Source organism: Podarcis bocagei (assembly GCF_964188305.1).
Source record: "Podarcis bocagei genome assembly, chromosome: 11".
Lineage (NCBI taxonomy): Eukaryota > Metazoa > Chordata > Lepidosauria > Squamata > Lacertidae > Podarcis > Podarcis bocagei.
In genome coordinates this window covers 7,506,238-7,529,727 of record NC_138136.1, presented here as the reverse complement: position 1 = coordinate 7,529,727, position 23,490 = coordinate 7,506,238, and the positions used below count along the sequence as shown (strand labels likewise).

At 43.5% G+C, this 23,490-nt stretch overlaps 1 protein-coding gene and 1 long non-coding RNA gene across 9 annotated transcripts in view; one reads left to right on the top strand and one right to left on the bottom strand.

The window, feature by feature from the left end:
* Positions 1-1,440: 1,440 nt before the first annotated feature.
* On the top strand, positions 1,441-4,090 carry LOC308597829. Its single transcript, XR_014013163.1, has 2 exons — positions 1,441-3,035; positions 3,389-4,090. It is a non-coding gene; the product is annotated as an uncharacterized lncRNA (long non-coding RNA).
* Positions 4,091-6,824: 2,734 nt separating this feature from the next.
* The window catches only part of NTRK2 (neurotrophic receptor tyrosine kinase 2), a 170,175-nt gene continuing 153,509 nt past the window's right edge, over positions 6,825-23,490 (bottom strand). For all 8 annotated transcript variants that reach the window (XM_081213621.1, XM_081213623.1, XM_081213622.1 and 5 more), the window contains 2 exons: positions 9,021-9,179; positions 6,825-8,747 (listed from right to left, as the gene is read on the bottom strand). In XM_081213621.1, coding sequence (XP_081069747.1) covers positions 8,562-8,747; positions 9,021-9,179 — 345 coding nt within the window. In that variant the 3' untranslated portion in view covers positions 6,825-8,561. The remainder of the gene's footprint in view (positions 8,748-9,020; positions 9,180-23,490) is intronic.

Here is a 23,490-nt window from a genome sequence, read left to right as displayed (position 1 = left end):
ACACTCTGCGGGTGTCTCTCCCTGCCATGTTAGATTGCTACTGCGCGCCAACTAAACTTCATTTCCACATCTAGCCAACTGCATTTCACCAATCAAAATCACAAGTGACCACTAAACTAGGTGCCCTTAGAACTACCACTGATCTTAGGATCCCTCCAGTGTTCCTTAGTCTCAGGCACTGCAGCTCAGAAGTAGGCCCCATTATGTGCAAAGTGGACCACAGCGCAGTAGAGTTAAGATATAAGGTGGAATTGGGATAACCCAAGAAACATGATATGGCAAACACACACTGCCAGGCAGTGTAATCAGTTCTGTAACCTTAAAAAGTAAAGGACCCCTGATAGTTAAATCTAGTTGCAGAGGACTCTGGGGTTGCGGCGCTCATCTCACTTTACTGGCCAAGGGACCTGGCGTTTGTCCGCAGACAGTTTTTCCGGGTCACGTGGCCAGCATGACTAAGCCGCTTCTGCTGAAACCAGAGCAGTGCACAGAAACGCTGTTTACCTTCCCGCGAGAGCAGTACCTATTTATCTACTTGCACTTTTTGGTGTGCTTTCAAACTGCTAGGAAGGCAGGAGCAGGGACCGAGCAACGGGAGCTGACCCCGTCGCAGGGATTCGAACGGCCGACCTTCTGATTGGCAAGCCCAAGAGGCTTAGTGGTTTAGACCACCAGCGCCACCCGCGTCCTCTGTAACCTTACAACCATGTAATCAGTTCTGAAACCTTACCACCTTACTGCTAGTTAGTAGAGAGTCAGATTTTAGCCCTGCAAAAATCAAGCATATTCACTAACCAGCAGAAATGTCATATGGTTTATCAAAAAAGCTTATGAAAAAACAAGGTGGCTTCTGAGATGGTATGGACGTGCTCTTGGTATGCTTAGAACATATTTGAAGTCACACACCTAACAGGGACTTTCACAGGAGTTCTTTTTTGGAGGGGTAGGGTAGTAAAACAGTGAAAAGGGAGAGGATAGTTTCTCACACAAAAAGAGAATAATAGTGTTTCCTATCTCAGGTTCTACAAATGCTAGATACTCTGTTTTTCAAATGAATCTGGGGGTTGTGGTCACTGGTGGGAGGCAACTGCCTCGCCTATAGATGCTCGGGACACTTACCTAGCCAGGGATTGTTGTATTTGCACTGAAAGAGTGAGTAACCATGTGGTCCCCACAACATTCTCACTACCCAGAGGCATCTAATGCAAGTTTGTGCATCTCTTACTCCTCAGAAAAGGAATTGCTGAAATCAGACCTTATTAGGTAAAACGGTACATGTATTGGGCCACTTCTTCACTTCAGTTGTTATTCTTCAGTATAAGCCCCTACATCTCAAGGTTGCTTCTGCAGACAATCCAGCAATGTGGTTTTTATATATATAGACAGTCGATGGAAGGAAACAGGACACAACAGCTCATTGCAATTCTATGCCTTCTTAAGTAATAGTCACTGTGTTATTAATTGTTTTTCTTTAGGATGACATTGTTTATTGTTGGACATCATTTTCATTAGATACACTTTAGTACAAGAGACTTTCCATGTCAGGCTGAGAGAAGCTGGTCACATGATTCACAAACAAAACTTTGAACATTGCTACTCGGGCATCACTTCAAATTCAGCCAAGATGCAATAGGTCTTTATTTTAAAAGCAATGAGTTTTGATAACAAACTGCAAAACAAGAACCACTAAATATCGGCACGGAGACGTCACAATCAAAGGGGGAAAAAATCAAAAGGGATAAAGAGGGCTCCAAACACCAGGTCACAGTTTGAGTGAAAATATAGATATTTATATCAACATCTAGATCTTGCTCTTCCTCTTCCTCCCACCAGAAAAGGAAAAAGGCAGAAAAAGGTCTAGAAAATATATCTATACACATATATGTACATATACTATAAGTGGCCTGTAGCACTGGGATGAATAATTTCTAAATTAAATTCATTTGTGATGCAATTAAACCCAGTGTGGGTTTAATTTACAAAACATTCTCAGCTGTTTTATTCAACATTTGGTATTTTTTTAGTTACACAAAGACACCTAAAAGCTGTATGTAGGTCTCTGAAAATGTTTGATTTCTGCTTTCTTCCATCTTCCTGTCAAACAGCCTTGTTACGAACAGCTCCAGCTGCTCCAGCTCAGAGTTTTACTCCACTGGACACTCGTAAATCTTCTCCCAGAAAATGAACAAGCCCCCCCGCCCCCCCGACCTGGCTTTGAATGCATAGACGGTAAAAAATAACATATAACCATCAATTCCCAATTCTTCTCCTGAGACATATGTTAAAAAGATGGCAAAATAGTCACTTGGTTGCTTGCGTGAAATTCACAGTGTTTTCCCTGCAACATATATAGATTATTAATTTTTTTTTTGCTTCATATTTGCAACGAATGTATAAAAATGAAATCAAAACAAGCGTTAACCTAAGGCTCTATGAGGATCGCTCGAATCAGAGCAGCAGTATCTCAGCCCTGATAAGAAAAATACATCTTTGTGTGCTATTAAACCTTCACATTTAGTGACAAGCCACAATGCGCTGCCCCCCCCTCTGGCGCACTCTCTGTTCCCATGGCAACGCTTTCAATGTGCTCCCAGGGACAACGGCCACCTCAAGAAGACAGTCTTCTTAGTCAACCGCTGGCTTCCTTGGGAAGTTGCTTGTCCTGCAAAAGCCCACGCCACTCTCCAAAGAGTAAAGGATGAAATCAGGAGACAGCAGGGTTGCTGTTGTTTAGGATTGTGAGGCTTGGTGCCTCGTGATTTTTTAGGATTATGAGGGAACGTGTGGGCGGGTGTTTCTGCCTGAGGCAACAAATGGCTACATGGCCTGGGTGGGGTTGGAGCGAAGAGGCGATGCTGCAGACCTTGTGATTCCCACTGACTGCTGTTTTTGAGTGGCTATAGACATAAATGATGATTTACGTGTCAGAGTAAACAAACCCCATTCCGAAGAAGAGTCACCTTCCTGTCCCTTTGCAAAGCCCACTTGCCCCCAAAGCTAGCTGAAGAAACGGAGGGTGGAAAAGAGACTACAGTGTTGCCCCGCAAGACGAATGCCTCGCAAGACGGAAAACCCGCTAGACGAAAGGGTTTTCCGTTTTGGAGGTGCTTCGCAAAATGAATTTCCTATGGGCTTGCTTCGCAAGACGAAAATGTCTTGCGAGTTCCTGCGGGGTTTTTTCCCTTCCCCCCCTTTTTCCCAAGCCGCTAAGCCGCTTAACAGCTGATCCGCTAAGCCGCTTATCAGCTGATCCGCTAAGCCCACTAAGCCGCTAATAGCGCTAATCCGCTAAGCCGCTAATGGGCTTGCTTTGCAAGACGAAAAAACCACAAGACGAAGAGACTCGCGGAACGGATTCTTTTCGTCTTGCGAGGCACCACTGTACAAGAAATCCTTCTGTGGTTCTGCTCAGCCAAAACAGCCTTCGTTGTTTCAGTTGTGCCCTTGCAATTATATCAAAAAGTGAAGCCTAGACATGAGAGATGTCTACAAAGCCCCCCGGCTAAATTTGTTAAAGGCCGCAGGTACGCTTGCCATTTTTGCATTGCCAATATAATAAAATACAACAAAGATTTGCATAAAATTTGTGTCCGGCCTGCCTATCGTCACATGGGCTCAGGAAAGGCTTTAATCAAGATAAATGGCCTTTGCGAGAGTTTTATATCAGTGAGCTTGGGAAAGTTCCCCAACTTCTTAGACAAGCTCAGGGATTAACTCCACAGCTCTGAAGTCTTTGGAGCTTCCCTGAACTGTCTTCTGTGGGCTACCTCAGAGATTACAGATGCACAACATCTGTGATCATTGTCCAGGAGAAATGTCTGAGAATTGCTCATTCAGAACTTCTCCCGGATTGAACTTGCACATTTCACCACAAAATTCACAAAAATTCAGCTCTGCTGCACAGTGGTGGACCTACATTTTTGGGTCCCTGTTATGGAGGCCCCTTCACAACCATTAAAGAGGTCTGGGTAACCACTGTTATCTTTTTCAGTCGGGTTGCTCTATGACAGATCACAATTAAAAAAATAATAACAACTGCATCATCTCAGATTTTGGTTAAAATTGCTGCACATGTCAAAGTCACGGGTGTGACTTTCCTTTGCCTTATAGTTTTCAGGTTACTGTGACATTTGGCATCTGTGCTACTGACACTCAGACTTGGGGGTTGTTGAACTATATACAACAACAAAAAATATCCATTTGAGATAGGCAACTCAAATTAGGTCTACTGAACCCAAAATTGTTAAGCCATGTCGACTAAAGTTGCTTCTGGGGCCCCTCTGGGATGATGCTTAACCTTCATTAGTTTCATAATAATAATTTAATAATTTATTATTTATACCCCACCCATTTGGCTGGGTTTCCCTTGCTGCTGCAGCACTTACTGGAAAGTCTGTTGCTTTCCCAGTGATTCCATCCTCCCTCTGTGTGGCACTTTTGTTTTTCCAGCTTAGCCTTAGAAATTCTACTGTGCATAAATGACATGTGAAAACTCACACAATGGAAGTTCATGAAAAATAATAATAGCAAAAGAAAATGAGGCAGGCTAAGTCAAACTCTTAGACCCAAAGGATACTCTTACAACCAGTCAGAAAGGAATTAATAGGGCTATTTTTATGCATTTAGTAAATCTGCTTTTTAGAATTTATCTGGTTAGGCAGAACTGCATGCAGGTTAGATACCGATCACCAATATGTGGAAAAACATACAATATTATTATTATATATATTTTTAAAAAAAACCTAAGGAAAAATGGATGATAAATGGATTTTGGTTACTTAGCATACTTTGTCAGCCTTCTGATCTAACTTGTCTTTTATACATCACCAGTAAGAAGATATGTGCAGTGTACACAAATGTATACATATACACAAAACCACATATGTCTGCATATGTATAAATCAAATATTTATAAAACACATATACAGGTATGTATCTACTGTGGATATATACACAATGTATGCAGTCACAGACACATATCTAATTTATATTATATCTATATGATTGTAGCATAGTCAAGAAAGGTTTCCTCTTTATTTATAAGCCTGATTGTCATATTTGCTCAGTGTATAAAGTTAGCCAAACTTGAAAAACATGACAGATATGTACACAGTAGATGATAACCTTTCTTTTCCCATTTTAGATTATATTTCTTACTCTTATTTTCCTGTCAGTTACCTATGGTTATATCCACTTGAATGAATAAATGCCACTGTTGCCTTAGCATTTAGTTAGTTAACACCTTTCCTACAAGGCCAGAAGATTTTATTCACTTAAGGTCCACATTTGCAGTACAGGCCAAGATTTAGGCACAGAACAATGGCTGTATAGAACATTTGGTCCTTTAACATGGGCATATGGGTAAGCTACTGCACACTATACTATAACACAATATTTTTAATTATTCTCTTATGCTTTTCCAGAAAGGGGGGTGGGGAGAGGATACCATCTGGTCAAATTTTACATTTGTTTTGGTATACAGCAATCATACAATATACATGGTTCTTTTCAAGCTGAGAATCTAAAAAATGTGTATTGAGAGGTGAAATAAGGGTACTTTTGTTAATGAGGTCTGTTTCCGTATTAGTCCCTTTTCTCTAGGAATGGCAGCTATAGATCGGTCACACTTTATCAAAATTCCAGGCGTTCTCCAGTCATTGCGGTGCAGTAATTTCTGTATTCCTCTCACATATTCTCAGACCTGATTTGTAGCAACCCACCCCACCTATAAGACACAACTGCAACACCAGCTTGTCCAGCGAGGAAAGGCAAAGTGGAATTGCAGCTTTTTCGTGCTCCTGTGCCTTTAATTAAAGTTTCTTGTTTGTAGAGCCCGCCTGTTTAATGCTTTGGGATGAACTGCCTGTTCTTTGTGCCTGGAATAGCCTATTTTAATTGCCACAGTGTTAGTTCCATTCATGCTGGGTAGAGGGAGGCTCTAAATTTTTTTCTTTCCCTTTTTGAATAGTGAAATACCACTATTTCACTATTAAACTGCAAAAGAAAAATAAATAAAAGGAAATGCAAGTTTCCTCTACTGGAATCAAAACCGACAGGTCCTAGAAGCAAGAAACTGTTAATTAACACTGGAAAGGACCTTTATAATACAGTGCTTGGAGTCTCCCCTTTAATTCCACTTTCAACTAATCATACTAACCAATGCCTCAGCAGTGCTAAAGCAACCAAAGGTTTTGAAAAATGACTTTGGAATGCAATACACGGATGGGTGTGCCTTTTAGTGATCTCTGACATCTCAAGATTTATTTCCCACATTTTTCACATATTGGAAATGAACTAGAATGACACTTTTAAAAAGTGGTTCTTGAAAAGAATGGATGAAAGAATGGATAAGACTGAGTGTTCAACATTTCTTCTTTCCATGTAATAAATTCTCAGCAATCACTAAAATAATCTTCAAAGTCCATTTCATATTAAATATCCTCAGTCATTAAAAAATCCTGTTCAAATCTTATTTAGGAACATATATATATGTAGATGGCCATATATATATATATATATATATATATATATATATATGGCCTTAGAGTTACATTGTTATATGTATTCTTCACCAACCTTTGTCAATGACATAAGAGAGCCCAACTTCACCACTATTTAACATTTGCTATTTTAATTTAGATGTAAAAGAACAGTTTCTTTCCATACTGCTGAGGGACAAAAAGAAAGTGCCTTAATAAATAAGAAATGCAAGCAAAACATATATTAAACTATTATGGAAACACTTAGAAAAATAAGTGCTTAATTTTAAAAATAAAACGACAATAAAACATTGACAAGCTGTGCGTTTATGACCCCATTTTTAAAGTAAAAAATAACCCCTATTTTTTGCAGCACTTTCTCCACAAAGGTAGGAACTGACTTTGATTTTATCTCATCTTAAGGGTTTATAATAGAAATTACCTGACATGCACATCCTAGACCTTTCACATTTGTGTGTCACAAGCTTGCCTTCTTCAGCCCAGCAGCCATGATGAAAAGTGTAAACGCACCATGCCTGTCAATCTTAAATAAAGAAAGACCGGAGTACCACCACTTCATCAAGCAGACACTAATGCGAACCCTGAATCTTAATCATTCACAAAGTTAATAACCGTACTGTCGTTTCTCTAGAGACTTCTTGGACCTGTTTTCTCACAAATGCCATATAATCTTCGGTGCCAGCCTCTTGCGCCTGCGACAATGTATAGATGTTTGAATGTAGCTAATGACCTTCCTACAACTAAATATATGTTTTCCGTCATGACTTTGCTACGCCTATTTGGGTGCACAATGAGATGAGCAACTGTTTTCAGCACAAATTGCTGGGTATTAATCAACAAGGACCATGCTGGGTTGGGATTTGCACAGGGAGAAGGGGAAGAGGAAGGGGGGGGCGACAGCAGGGGCTCGCTGTCTGAACAGCATCATATAAGAGAAGCTTCCCTCCTATCTTACTGAAGCATTCATAGTTTAGGAATTGGCCTTGGTAATTATACTACACTTTAATATACCTCAGCCCTCACTTGCATTATCAAAGACTCACGGGAGAACAATTGTACCAGTGGCATCAGAACAGAACAAAAGAACAGCCTATCTGAATCAGGCCCAATACCTATCTTAGTACAGCGTCCTGTTTTCACAGTGGCCAACCAGATGCGTGGAGAAGCCCACAAAGAGGAACTAAGAACAGCAACACTCTCCGCATGTGCGATTCTCATCAGCTAGTATTCCGAGACATCAGAAATCCCTATGGTTAAACAAGGCTGGAGCATATTGCTATGCAATTCTGGGATGTCTTGGCAACGCCTTTTACACAGACCACATAGATGCATCTATCAGTGTAAAAATGGCGGCACACTTAGATGTGCCTTTACTCCTCTAAACATTTCCCAGGGGAAAGCACTGAATTCCTTCCCATTCACCAAATAATTACATTGATGTTTTAAAGTGGTATATCGGATGCCATCTGATCCTATAGTTTCTCCGTAGAGTGGATTACACAATCTGCTGATTTCTTTCCCTCTGGCTTGATCTCAGCTAAAACAAGATTCCCACAGAGAATACCAGTCTTCGGTTTTTCTGCCCAGAAGCCAAAGCACGTGAAGAAGAGGCGAATCCACAGAAGCTCCAGATATCCATACAGCAGAAGTCATAAAGTTCAAGTCATTATTTCCCTTTTTTTATCCAGGTCAAAGGCATGAATACAACAAGGCATTGTTAGTTGTGATGGGCAAAACTGAGTGTCTGTTGATATAACAGGTCAGGTTTTTTAAGGCCTTTGTCTATGCAGAGTTATAATAATGCAGAAGCCTGATTGAATAGAAATCGAGGGGCAGGGACAGAGACACAGAAAGAACGAAGGGGAGAAGAGATACGTGTCAGTAATGTCACAAAGTCAATACTGTGTCTACAGAGGGAGAAATGCACACAGCTTGCCCTTTGAAAGCTTCTCCATATCTTTGTATTTAATACTGTCAGAGTTGAGAACACATTTTAATGGAGTTTAGTGGCAATTGAACACATTCATTCACACATTCCGTAAGAGGAAGTGCCAGGAGTTTCTATCCTAGAATATCCAGGTACACTGGAGATGCCTTGGCCAAGTTCTGAAGGAGGCAGTGGATTTCTTTGATGTTGAGCCTCATATGAGGCTCCCGCTGCCAGCATCCCAACATCAGATCATAGACTTCCTTTGGGCAGGTGCGAGGTCGCTGCAGGACACGGCCCTGAGTAATACACTCAATTACCTGGAGTAAGAGAGAGAGAGAGAGAAGAGAAAGGACAAGGAGCAAGCCAATTTATTCTTTCTTTTATTGCTGATTTGGGCAATTAGTCAACACATCCTGAGAGAGTCACCCACCTCCCAATTTACATATGCCAAGCACTTCTGCACTCTTATCTTCCTATAAATGTTACACTTCCGGCAAATGGATCCAGCCAAATACACTGCCTTTGAGACCATCTACCACCACAGCCCAACTGCATTTTTAAAAGCATATCATTTGTACAACAGCACACACCTCATTGTTTGAGAGCTGATACCATGGCTGTTTGCCATAGGTAAAGATTTCCCATAGAACGACTCCAAGGCTCCAGACATCACTTTCCGTGGTGAATTTTCTGTACATTATGCTTTCAGGAGGCATCCAGCGAATGGGTAACATGGTATGTCCACCAACCTGGATAGAAGAGTTTGAAAGAATTTAAATGGTTTTTGTGGGAAGAAGTATATGGAGAAAGGGACAATACATGTTTTAAAGGTTTTGCAGTGCAATATATTATTTCCTGTTATTGTGAATTTGTGTCTCATTAGTACATCCTTCTGCTTCTTGTTATCTCCTACAATCTTCATCAGGGATGGATGGATTCTTCACTTCCAAGGCAACATTCTTTGAAACTTCCAGGGACTTTACACTATAGTCCTTTACTTCTTTTGCAAAGTATCAGGAGAGCCAAAAGTCTGACCAAGATTTATGGAGCATTTTCTTCCAGCTGTATGCCAGAGTTTAGCAGTAGCATATGGATGTTTGGAGCATACAACTGCATTCAGGGCTACTGATTTACTTGTAGAAAGCACCTCTGTATGCACTTAAAGACATGCAGAAGTGTTTTCTCAAAAAGGAGCCATTGTTGACTTCCCTGAAATGAAGGCATATATGCCGGTTACATTTGTTCTTAAATGCTTTCCTGGTTAAATATGGTGGACAGAAAATGTATCAACAGTTTGTGGATTACAGTGGTGCCTCGCAAGACGAAATTAATTCGTTCCGCAAGTCTCTTCGTCTTGCGGTTTTTTCGTCTTGCGATGCACGGTTTCCCATAGGAATGCATTGAAAATCAATTAATGCGTTCCTAGGGAAACCGCCTTCAGACCAGGACCTCTTCTGAAGGCTGGGGGGGGGGGGACAAGGGCTTTTCTTCCCACTCCCAGCATTTTAAAAAACCCCGGGACAGCGGAGGACTTCTCCGCTGTCCGGGCGATCTTAAAATGCTGGCGGGCGGCATTTTAAAATCGCCCCGGACAGCGGAGGACTTCTCCGCTGTCCGGGGCGATTTAAAAGCCCCTGGGAAGGCAGGCAGGGGGGACAAAGACTTTTGCCCCCCGCCAGCCTTCAGAAGAGGTCCTGGACCTCTTCTGAAGGCGGGCGGGGGGCAAAAGTCTTTGCTCCCCCCCCGCCTGCCTTCAAAAGGTGTCCCCGCGGCGGCGGGAGGTGTCCCCTGCCCCCCGCCCGGCTTCGGAGCACCGGGAGAAGCGATCTCCCCGCAGCCCCTTGCTGCAAAAGACGTCTGGGGGAAGCGGGGAAGAAGCGCTTCGCTTCCCGCTGCCCCCGGACCTCTTCTGAAGCAAGGGGCTGGGGGGAGATAGCGATCTCCCTGCAGCCCCTTGCTGCAAAAGACGTCCGGGGGAAGCGGGGAAGCGAAGCGCTTCGCTTCCCGCTGCCCCCGGACCTCTTCTGAAGCAAGGGGCTGTGGGGAGATAGCGATCTCCCTGCAGCCCCTTGCTGCAAAAGACGTCCGGGGGAAGCGGGGAAGAAGCGCTTCGCTTCCCGCTGCCCCCGGGACCTCTTCTGAAGCAAGGGGCTGGGGGGAGATAGCGATCTCCCTGCAGCCCCTTGCTGCAAAAGACGTCCGGGGGCAGCGGGAAGCGAAGCGCTTATTCCCCGCTTCCCCCGGACGTCTTTTGCAGCAAGGGGCTGCAGGGAGATCGCTATCTCCCCGCAGCCCCTTGCTTCAAAAGAGAAGACCCGCTGTCCCCGGGGCAAGCTTCGTTTTGCGAAGCAAGCCCATAGGGAAATTCGTCTTGCGAGGCAACTCGAAAACGAAAAAAACCTTTCGTTTTGCGAGTTTTTCGTCTTGCGAGGCGTTCGTCTTGCGGGGTACCACTGTACTCATTTTGTTTCACTGCACAGAATATTTGACCATGGCAATCAATGAAGATCATCTTAAACCAGGTTGTACGCCACCTCCAATAAGGAGCTTTGCATCCTACACACAAATAGGCACACAATGAGTGGTATTCAACTAAACTGTGGTCAGAGTAGACCCATTGAAATGAATGGCCATGACTGCATTACAGCCATTAATTTCAATAGGTTTACTCTGAGTAAAACTTAATTGCTTACCACCAATTTTCATTCATTGGCTGTTTGCTCCAGATTGGTTGTGCCAGAACACAAAAATGACTAAAAGTCTACAAGCAAAGGATTGGCTAGAGGTCTCCAGGCATCCCCTAGTGAACATACACATGGCTAAGCTCTCAAGCCAGCATGTTTCATAGCAGAAGCCACAGCTGGCAGAATTACTCTGCACTGCAACTTGAAAAGGTGCAGCAGTCCAATTAGCATCTAGGCCAGCGGTTCTCAACCTGTGGGTCCCCAGATGTTGTTGGACTACAACTCCCATCATCCCTGAGCTCTGGCCTGAGCTCTTGCTAGCTAAGGGTGATGGGAGTTGTAGTTCAACAACATCTGGGGACCCACAGGTTGAGAAAGGCTGACCTAGGCTCTAGGAACAGCCAGCTACACACTTTCCTTGGACACATCTGGGCTCTAACATGAATGAAGCAGACCGGCCACTGCTCTCTGATGTTCCTGAGACATCTGGGGGCTTCCAGAGCACATGAAGGATTGGTATCAAAGGTGTCAGAACCAGGATATGTAAAAATACCCATAAATGAACTAATATGATCTGTGGCCGAGATCTGTGTGGAGAGTATAGTGTTACTAATGCATTGCCAATATGCACACCAGACACAAATACAACATTTTCTGACCCTTGCTCTAAGATGCACTGTGAAAGCAAACTGCTATCCTTGGCTGCATTTCCTCAGTGGGTGGGTGAGGATTCATTAGGAGGTTGAAAAAATATAGAGAGACCCTTTGAAATCTGTGGCTACACACCAGAGCAAAGGGCAAGCACCATTACAACATTATTAGTTGCTAGAGGCTTTTGGTTCATTAAATATTAAGTGGCTCTTAAGCCTGTTCATCACGGGGCATCTATGACTGCTTTGGCTACGTGGGCTTTATGGGACAGTCTTTAAAAAATTAATGAAAGCTGGTTGTAAAACACGGTTCGCTCTTTTATTGAGGTTTTGTTTTGATTTAAGCTTCTCGCTATCATAAGAAATGTAAACGCCTATTAGAAAAAGAAGGGCACGCTTCCTCTTAGTGGCTTCCCCATAGTTAGATATTCCAGAAGAATAACATACACAAAATGTAGGAGCCTCATTTGAGACATAGCGTATTTTTCGCTCTATAAGACTCACTTTTTCCCTCCTAAAAAGTAAGGGGAAATGTGTGTGCATCTTATGGAGCGAATGCAGGCTGCACAGCTATCCCAGAAGCCAGAACAGCCAGAGGGATTGCTGCTTTCACTGCACAGCGATCCCTCTTGCTGTTCTGGCTTCTGAGATTCAGAATATTTTTTTCTTGTTTTCCTCCTCTAAAAACTAGGTGCGTCTTGGGTCTGGTGCGTCTTATAGAGCGAAAAATACGGTAGCTAAACAGATACAATCGCTACATAAAGATGCTTGGGCTGCCTCAAGGTAACAACAGAAATGTTTTTATTCATAACTATAGATATAAACGGGATGTGGGTGGCACTGTGGGTTAAACCACAGAGCCTAGGACTTGCTGATCAGAAGGTTGGTGGTTCGAATCCCCGCGATGGGGTGAGCTCCCGTTGCTTGGTCCCTGCTCCTGCCAACCTAGCAGTTCGAAAGTACTTCAAAGTGCAAGTAGATAAATAGGTACTGCTCTGGCGGGAAGGTAAATGGCGTTTCCGTGCGCTGCTCTGGTTCTCCAGAAGTGGCTTAGTCATGCTGGCCACATGACCCGGAAGCTGTACGCCGGCTCCCTCGGCCAATGAGCGCCGCAACCCCAGAGTCGGTCACGACTGGACCTAATGGTCAGGGGTCCCTTTACCTTTACTACAGATATAAACACACACACACAATTAAGGCACTTAAGCTACTTAACTCCCAGCCCCCTCTACTGCATCATCCTAATCAGTTTTGTTGCACTGAACTTCTGAACTGTGGAGTCTTCCAGAGTGTTTGTTGTGGGGGAGGAAGAGAAAGGAGAATGTTAGCTGCTTTGAGACTCCTTAGGGTAGTGATAAAGCGGGATATCAAATCCAAACTCTTCTTCTTCTTCTTCCCTTCCAACTCTACAATTCTGATACCTCATGCTAAGCTTATGAACAGCTGTTGTCTAATAAACAAGATATAAGTTGTATAGCCTTTTATACACTAAACAGTGATTCATATTGGTAAACAAGAACCCTCATGGTTCTCATCCCTTCTCTCTTCAGAGTTAGTTCATTGGCTTTTTAATGATCACAGTATGGCTATCGCTTTAAATAGACAGATATAATTCAGCATCTCATATTGATGCTGTTCCAGCATTCACTACTTCCTTGTAAGCCAATTTGGGCAATGTTCTTTGCACAGGAATATTACTTATTTCAGGGTAATAGTCATCTTTTCAGTCTTGAGATTTTTAATTTGTGGTATTGTCAAATATACAAATACCACAGATTCTGCCCTCCCCATAATCCCTGCTTACGAAGGCTAAAAGAAAGGCATATTTTCTCCAAAACGATGAACCGTTTTTCCAATCGGTGCAATATTTTCTGGTTGAGAGGGCAGAAAAGGTAAGAAGGGGATATTTGGTCTGGAAGATACTCATCTGGTGTTCCTTATCAGCTCTTCACTCCCTGTTACAAAGACACATTAATGTTGGTATAATGGTGATCTGTCATTTAGCTCGGCATGCCATTAGTTTTAAACGAGAAAACTCATTCTCTTCCCATTCATGCCCACTCTGCTTCTGCAAGGGCAGAAAACACTGCCTGCTTTTGAGGGAGTGTGCTGTAAAGACAGCTATGGCACTGCATACTAATTGACACACTTTAATGATTTCTTTCCCTATTGCTCTCTCCTCCCTCTCTGCTCACTGCTCCCCTGACTTGCCGGTTCCTAGCACATAAGGCTTGCTACCATGGAAACTAAGTCTCTGAATGTGCAAACCTCACCACATCAACATCTTGAGCATACTGCTGGTGAATTTCAAAAAGGTACATCAGGCTAGAGGATAGGCAAAAAGAGGGGGGATTTCCTTCATGGGCAGACTGTTTAGGGTCCTGACAGATTTATTATGGCCAAGAGATCAACACTCACACATATATCCCACCAACATATTGTGCTAAAATGGTACATTATTATATTGCACACGCACCCTGCTTACTACGCAGGAAACTAGCAGATCCATAATAGGCCAGCAAATCTACTTCTCTTTCCTTTACCAAGGTGGCAACCCCTTAAAGGCAGAGATTCCTTCCTGCGTCTGGGGAAGTTTAATGACTCAGAATAAATGTGTTCCTGCCACTGGTACAAGATGTAAGCAGTACAAATGCCAATCTGTGAAAACATTCTATTGAGTCAATTCAAATGATGCCTGAGAGATCTACAGGTGCTACCCAATCATAAAAATCAGAACCAGAAGGAAGCTGACTCAACAGGTGGACAAGGCCCTCTGCCACCGGGGTGATTAAGGGGCAATGGATAAGGCTGGGCTGGAGCTATTTGCCAGAGCTCACATGCAGTCCACTGCAGGGGCAGGATCCAAATTTTAAAAATAAATTGGACTTGGAGCGCAACACACAGTTGGAATAAATGCACTGTACAATCATCATTTTATCCTGCTCAGTCATTTGTAGGCAGGATGGCTAGGGCAGAGGAGCTACAGTTGCCGCCATTCTGAACAATGGGACTTTCTCAAATTCCTGCTGCTAGTGGTTTAAGTCTAATTGAGAGTGTTTCTTCTCAGGAAGATAAATATTATTATTAATTTTATTGAAAATGAGCTTTAATAACAAAGTTCTTCAAAACAGGACTGCCCACCGCACCCTCACTGTTCACAGTAAAGACACTTAGTGAAATACCTAAGCATACTTTTGGGGTTAACAATAAACTTGGGCTAACTTCAGATGTGGGACACGGGTGGCACTGTGGGTTAAACCACAGAGCCTAGGACTTGCTGATCAGAAGGTCGGCGGTTCGAATCCCTGCGATGGGGTGAGCTCCCGTTGCTTGGTCCCTGCTCCTGCCAACCTAGCAGTTCAAAAGCACGTCAAAGTGCAAGTAGATAAATAGGTACCACTCCGGCGGGAAGGTAAACGGCATTTCCGTGCGCTGTTCTCGTTCACCAGAAGCGGCTTCGTCATGCTGGCCACATGACCTGGGAGTTGTATACCGGCTCCCTCGGCCAATAAAGCGAGATGAGCGCCGCAACCCCAAAGTTGGCCACGACTGGACCTAATGGTCAGGGGTCCCTTTACCTTTACCTAACTTCAGGTTTAGCAATGTGTGAACAAGCCTTGCACTTCCTCTTTCCTCCCACCTTCATGAACTGTTGAGTTACTTCCTTTCTCAGCCACATCACAGTTTGCAGTTACACTTGAATCATCCAATTTGTATTTGCCCTCCAAATAAAGATAGGAAGTCACAATGTCAATGTGGTTTGCCATCTTGGTTTTGGAGTGTATGTGCACAGTTTTGTTGGCACACTATGAACTGCATGGAAGAGAAAGTAATTCGTTGGCCCACTTTGCACATAATACTAAGCAATTATATATATATATATATATATATATATATATATATATATATATATATATATATATATATATATATATATAAATGGTTTGTTTTACAAACCATGAGTTATCAACAAGTTGTTCCACGGACAATGAAACAAATCATGATTTGTTGCTCCAAAATATGGTTTGTTTTCTAGCTGCTCTTGCTTCACATCTTTGTAGTTTGGAGAGCTCTTGGGTGGGGTTAATGGATGGAGGGTGTTATGTTCACATGGAATGCCAAGCCATAGTAAAAACAGATCAAGGTTCATAAGCAAACAAACCACAAACTATGGCTTCATATCACAGTTGGTTTGCAGTAAATAAATCCTATTTAAGCTGTTGGGCAGGGCTCACACATAATGCTAAACCATGGTTTAATAAACTATAGCTCAATATACTGTGATTTATTGTTATTTGTACAGTGGTGCCCCGCAAGACGAATGCCTCGCAAGACGGAAAACCCGCTAGACGAAAGGGTTTTCCGTTTTGGAGGTGCTTCGCAAAACGAATTTCCTATGGGCTTGCTTCGCAAGATGAAAATGTCTTGCGAGTTCCTGCGGGGGTTTTTCCTCTCCCCCCCCCCTTTTCCCCAAGCCGCTAAGCCGCTTAACAGCTGATCCGCTAAGCCGCTTATCAGCTGATCCGCTAAGCCGCTTATCAGCTGATCCGCTAAGCCGCTTATCAGCTGATCCGCTAAACTGCTTATCAGCTGATCCGCTAAGCCCGCTAAGCCGCTAATAGCGCTAATCCGCTAATGGGCTTGCTTCGCAAGACGAAAAAAACGCAAGACAAAGAGACTCGCGGAACGGATTCTTTTCGTCTTGCGAGGCACCACTGTATAGCAGGAAATGCAAGGGGGGAGGGGAAGGGTCCATGGTGTGGTTATGTGTGAACCAGCCCTTACTGAACTCTATTTAACAGTTCCTGTTTTCCAGGAATCTGAGCACCATATTCAATAAATAAATGGTTCATTCTGAGTTTGGGCTCTGGTTCAGTTTCATTCCCACAACTCACACCAGCAGGACTCCTTATTGACCTTGTTACCTGCCTTCAGCCATCAGAATAGGGTGGGAAACAAATGGCGGTTGGGGGGGGCTCACAATAAAAGTATATTTCTTTGGCAGATAAGAGGGTAATAGTACAATGCATTGGAGTTTGCAAGCAAGCGGCAATAAACAAGAGGAAGTCTGGGATGATAAGCAAACATTTTGTTTGGTTTGCATTTTGGAGGGAAGTGGAGGCTTCGCTCCTCAGAAGACAGTCAACTTTGATCTTTAAATAACTTCCTCCTAATAACTGTAATTTAACCTGCCTGTGCCCAGCAGTTCTCCGGATTCCTCTAAGACTCTGGGTGGTTGCTTCGCAGAAGGCAGCAGAGAGTTTCTATGTAATTATAATTACAGCTGCAGAGAGCTATTCGTTGAGCTTTCAAATCTTGGTGCCAAAAACAACATCTCTACTTGTGAGGGCAGACTCCTGACATGCCAGAGACTCTAAATTAAAACTCACAATGCACAGCGATAATAAAGCCGCTGTTCCAAGATTGGCACAGGAATTAAGAAGGGTGATATCTGCTTTCCCCCTGAACCGGAGCTTTCAAATTCACCTTCATTCACCATGCTCTTCCATTCATTGCAGTGCCATCTAAACAAATACTTTCCCTTCAATAATTCTACAGGTGCCTAGTATAAGAGAGCAATGATTTTATTGGATGCAGAGTTTCAGGGCTCCTTCTTGCCTCCTACCTGTGCAAAACTTAAAATTACCATCACCTAGAATGGAACATTTTTGCCCTCAAGGGATTGGCTCAGAATTTCTATATGCTTCTGTAAGGATCACCCAACAAATTCCCAATTGCTCACAAAAGATAGTGCCCATAGCATATTCGTTTCTTCTTTATAGAAGATTTGCTAGGTTCTCAGTGCAGATCTAATTTCTATTTTTCGTGGCCAAGTTAGGATCAGTTAGCGGAAGTGGGGAAGGGGAGTGATGGACAAAAAAAAAAAAAAAAAAAAAGACTCCCCCCCCCACATTTCAACATACATAGGCAATGAAAGCAAATTTATAACATAAGAAGTCTCCTTTCTGTGTGGAGGGATGCTACCAGAAACTATTTTCTAGCATGCTTCAGTGGCCACTTGTAGTAAGCTCTTTGGCTTCTAGGCCAGGGCATAGCTGTCAACTTTTCCCTTTTCTTGCGAGGAATCCTATTCGGAATAAGGGAATTTCCCTTTAAAAAGGGAAAAGTTGACAGCTATGGGCCAGGGTCTACCCTACTCTCCTTCCCAGGCTTTGGGGTGGCTTTGTGCTAAAACTGGCACCAATGGCAGCTGCTGTGCTGGGGCTTCTGCACCTTTAATTAACTATTAAAAGTGTAAGAGCCCTGCACACCTTTGCATATGGCCATGCTGGCTGGGCCCAGTCCAGCTTGGAAGATCAACCTCACTCCACTCCCACCTTACACCATTCTTTGCTACCAGAGGCAACAGCATAATCCGTCTGCAAGCCCCTGCTTTACACAAGCCTCGCTTCATGTCATTTTTATGTCCGACGACTCTGGGGTAAATGAACTAAGAATACTGCGAGGACGGGGAGTCATCGAAGGTGGGCTAAAAATAAAGGCAACCACCGTGCTGTGTAGCAAAATTAAAGTTTGAGGCTGAAGGAAATCTCCACGCGGTGTTGAGAAAACAAAGGGTGTTTATTGCTAGCAATAATGGCTCAGTGCGATCATTCTCCGAAAGCTGAGCAAAGCCCAAAAAGCTGGGGCCTGCTAATATACATACTGTAGCTGTTATCTGTTAAAGCAATACATATGCATAAATGTCCTCCAATCTAAAGTAACAACACACTACTAATTATACAGTGGTGCCTCGCAAGACGAAATTAATCCGTTCCGCGAGTCTCTTCGTCTTGCGGTTTTTTCATCTTGCGAAGCACGGCTATTAGCGGCTTAGCGACTTAGCGGCTATTAACGGCTTAGCAGCTTTAAGAAAAAGGAAACAAACTCGCAAGAACTCGCAAGTCGTTTCGTCTTGCGAAGCAAGCCCATAGGGAAATTCGTCTTGCGGAACGACTCAAAAAACGGAAAACTCTTTCGTCTAGCGAGTTTTTCGTCTTGCGAGGCATTCGTCTTTCGGGGCTCCACTGTACCATGTATAGTCTTTCCTTCATTACCTATTCATTAGGCAAGGAAACAAAGGACTCGCTCTTGTCAAACGTAGACACTTGAAAATGTTGTTTACAACCTTGGGAGTAAAGCTTCTCCTAGCACAAGATAAGGCACAAGGCCTCTAGCCCCTGGAAAAAAATAAAATCCCTCTGTCATCCTCTAGAATAGATCCTGACATGACGCAATGGCCGAACCAGGCTGTGACGTTGGAGCGGAGCTGAAAAGCACATGTGGGGGAAAGAGCTAATTTCATTTGAGTACCAGTTGCCAAAATAGCATCTAATAAAAAGCCTTCAAACTGTGACAGTTCAATATAAACACCCACAAGGATGCCTTGGCAAGCTGCTTGACTCGTCACCAGCCTGCTCCTGCTTTTCCTGTGCGAGACCTCGACACAAAACTCGCCCACACAGGTATGCAGCTGCGTAGTGACAGCGGAGACCTGCAGGTGCCTGTGAGTACTGCCATTTCGGAAAGGCAACTTCTCCCTTGCTTGAAGTGTTCCATCGGCAGCTAAACCTGCTGCCATTATTTATAAAAAGAAGGGGGAATAAGAACCCTGTTGCCATACATCGACTCTTTTTAATGTATAGACGTTTTATACTAGAAATAGGCAGTGAAGTCACCCTTTGGGCTTATTACACTGCCATTATCGTTAACAAACAGCGGAGTCACAAGGAAATCTGTAAAGCACCAAAGCCAGGGACAGATTATTGAAAGGTTGTAAGGCAGAGCACAACATGCTAAGGAATGATTTCTTTTCTTTCTTTCTTTTGCAGTGCACAGATGGCCTCTCAAAATCCTCTACCCTATTTGTCAGCAGAGAAACTGATGGAGTGGGGCATTTCACTAAATTTCTCCACGGGGAGGGGAACCTCTCCAAATTTATTGGGGTATGGCTCCAAATTTGCAGTGGCAGTACCACAGACAGTCAGTCTCTCTCTCTCTCTCTCTCTCTCTCTCTCTCTCTCTCTCTCTCTCTCTCACACACACACACACACACACACACACACACACACAACTGTTGCACTGTACAAGCACATCCTTCAGCACTCTGTATTTGTGTAAAAGGCAGCTACTACAAAAATGGCAGGGAGGAAACTCCATAAAGTGGCCCTTTAAACAAACTGAGGGTGGGGTCCATGGGCAAAAAAATAAATTCCCCAGAAAATGTCTACTGAATAATTTTGCTTCTACAGGGAGTAGCTAGCTCTGAGCCTCTCATACTGTGCTGGAATCTGCCATTCTACTAAGAAGTAAAATTCGTGCTGGAGAATCTAAGATTAAAACCTAGCAAAAACATATAACATTTATGGAAAAAGTTAGCTTACTCCAGGAAGTATTAGCTTGCTACCAAAGCACAAAACAACCCCAACGTAGAGCACCCTTTAAGCCTCCAAGCAGGTAGAGGAGCGTGCAGAAGCTCAGCAGGTTACACCTTCTTGGTAAACACTGGGAAGGTTTGCTTATTTTGAGTCAACCTGGTGACAGACAAAATCAGATTCCTATGGTGCAATAAACAACCTGATACAGGTCAGTGCGAAGTACAAGTATCCGAGTTTTATTTTCCATTCATTTGTGTGTGCCTGCGCTATTGTTCTATTTTGTTGTGGCTTAATTTGTGACAGGCTTTGACTTTCTGGCATTCAAAAGGGGTTGGACTTTTTCCCATCAAGGAAGAAAGTGTACCTCTTACAAAGAAGCTGTGATTGCTTCTATTATCTAATATATACACACCTTAATATTTACTTAGTTACACTTACTCTTAAGAGGGGGGATTACATGTTGATAAGAAATCTTTACTCGTTTTGGGAGGAACTCAAAGTGTTTTCCCTCAGGGCTTTTTTTTTTTTATCCTGCAAGGCAGCTGAATGAAGTAGAGGGGAAAGGGGAAGTTTAACCATTGCCTTTCCAGTCACTTGTCCTCCCTAAATCTCCCCAACCCCATCTGTGCTAGAAAAGATACCGGGCTCTCACATCTTTGGCCCTGCAAGCATAAAAGGAGCTTAGGGCGACTCTTGAGTAGACAAAGGGCTAACAAGAAAAAGGGGACCCGTCCTTTGCAGGCAGGTGTCTGATGAAACCCAGAACTGCTTTCACGCTTTAACAAACAATAGCAAATGACACGTTGAAATTCCATCCCACAACACAAGGTATTTCTCAGTGACCATGAAATGTATGTGTAATGGTTCTAGGGGTTGCTCGTGCATAAGCAGGTGCCTATCTCCCCGGCTGGGTGCAAACACCTGGCTGGGTTGCCTAAGTGAACCTTTTCTGTCCGGACAGCCACTCACCCGTGTCTGTCTCAATCGCTGGCAGAATCCGTCAGTGGGCGTTTCTGAAACTTCTTCCAGCAAAGAAGCTCTTTGACGCCTAGTCTCCTCCTACTCTCTCTGCGCGAAAGCCTTCTGCGCAAGGAGGGCGTAGGCAGCGGAGGAGCTCTACTCTCCCCACTGGTCCCCGGCAAGGAGTCATGGGACCGCCTCGCCGCTTCCCCCACCTGCCCCCCTTCTCCACTGGTGCTACGCTGATTCTCTTCCCCAGAAGATGGGCTGCCTCTCCCAATCCCGGGACGCTTTCCGGAATCCCTCTGGATCTTGCTCTCTCCCTCCGGCACTGATGGCAGTTCCCTGACCGTATGTAAATGAAAGTCATGTGTTTTATGCAATGATCTTAATGCAGGCAAGCCCTGAGAGATAGCTCAGTCAGTAGAGCACGAGACTTTTAATTTCAGGACTGTGGGTTCAATCCCCATGTTGGGCAAAAGATTGAAGGGGGTTGGATTCGACTAGCCTTGTGATCCCCTCCAACTTTGCAATTCTATGATTATAAACTGGGTCATTCCTTTCCCCTTCTCCTGCAGGCCACAATTCAAGAAGGACACTGACAAACTGGAACGTGTCCAGAGGAGGGCAACCAAAATGGTCAAAGGCCTGGAAACGATGCCTTATGAGGAACGGCTAAGGGAGCTGGGCATGTTTAGCCTGGAGAAGAGGAGGTTAAGGGGTGATATGATAGCCATGTTCAAATATATAAAAGGATGTCACATAGAGGAGGGAGAAAGGTTGTTTTCTGCTGCTCCAGAGAAGCGGACACGGAGCAATGGATCCAAACTACAAGAAAGAAGATTCCACCTAAACATTAGGAAGAACTTCCTGACAGTAAGAGCTGTTCGACAGTGGAATTTGCTGCCAAGGAGTGTGGTGGAGTCTGCTTCTTTGGAGGTCTTTAAGCAGAGGCTTGACAACCATATGTCAGGAGTGCTCTGATGGTGTTTCCTGCTTGGCAGGGGGTTGGACTCGATGGCCCTTGTGGTCTCTTCCAACTCTAGGATTCTATGATTCTATGAAATTTGTCAGATGGATGGGGCTAGCCACCTGTCAATCATCTGACGTCATTTGACAACTCAGAAGGGGCTCCACTGAACCCCTTTGAAGGCTGGCTGTCAGTGCCAATCATTTGATAACTGCTTAGAGCCCTATGAATACAAACCACTTGCAAACTGACTTCAGAGTGAGTTTTAAACACATTTTATCAGTTTTGATTTGATCAGCGTACTAAATTTGTGATATGTACTGAGGGGGAAACAAGAATTACAATATGTCTTGCGGTCTATATATGGTAGCACTTACTTCGGATGTGTGCCGACAATTTAGGCTTGATGGATATAGGGCCATAGTGGGATTTTGTGCCTGCTAAGCCTACAGAAATGATAAGGGCTGTGGAATTATACAGAGGAATTATATCAAAGGAAAACACCATCCCAGTTAGTTAGTAATGTGTGATTGAGGGAAGTTTGCTTTCAAATGGGAACCAAACCGAGTTTCTCCTAGTGAGTTCAAGAATACCTTGCAAAGTTGCTGTTTGTAAATCCCCTTGGGATAAATGCTAATGAGTCACCTGAGTTAGGTGCCAAACAGAAAGAATGGGAAACTTCCTGTCTTAAGGGAATAACACTGTGAGCAGCCAAACACCCCAGACCTCAGCAAAAGAAGGAAATGACCCCCGTCAATATGAACACCAAACTCAGTTCAAACTGAAGAAGTTCAGTTGTATAAGGCTGCAATTTTGCAAAATGTTGAAAGAACACTTTTTTTTGGGGGGGAGGATAAATACTTATTGTCAAGATCTGGGGTTTGCATGCCAAGCAAATCTGATGCTCATAATTTATCATTTTGTTTTCTCTTTCACAGAATAAGAAAGACAGAAAATGCTATATGTCATTCATGTCTTAAGACATAGTTGGCTTGCTTTTAAAAAGAACTATCATGTTTTTACATGTTCCCTGCACTGGACAATAGAAGTACTTTCCCAGCCTGTCTGTTGTACGATTTCAGAGAGGCTCTAAACAAACAAACAAACAAACAAACAAACAAACAAACAAACAAACAAACAAAGCCTTTGTAGCTAGCACCATGCAACAGCACAACATGCCAATTATCCAAAGGTTATCTCTCTCCACAGTTGTCCCTGCAGCATCTCTTAATAGCTGTGCCGACAGAGTGCAGAATATCATTAACAATCTGACAGAGCAGAAGGGGCCGGGCCTATTTGCCATGTAAACAGGCAAGCAGCAGACAATAATTTTGGATGCAAACTAATATCTCAGCAAATCAGTGCAGGCGTCATGGAGTGCCGGTTACTAACACATTAATAAAGATGGTTATGTAGAC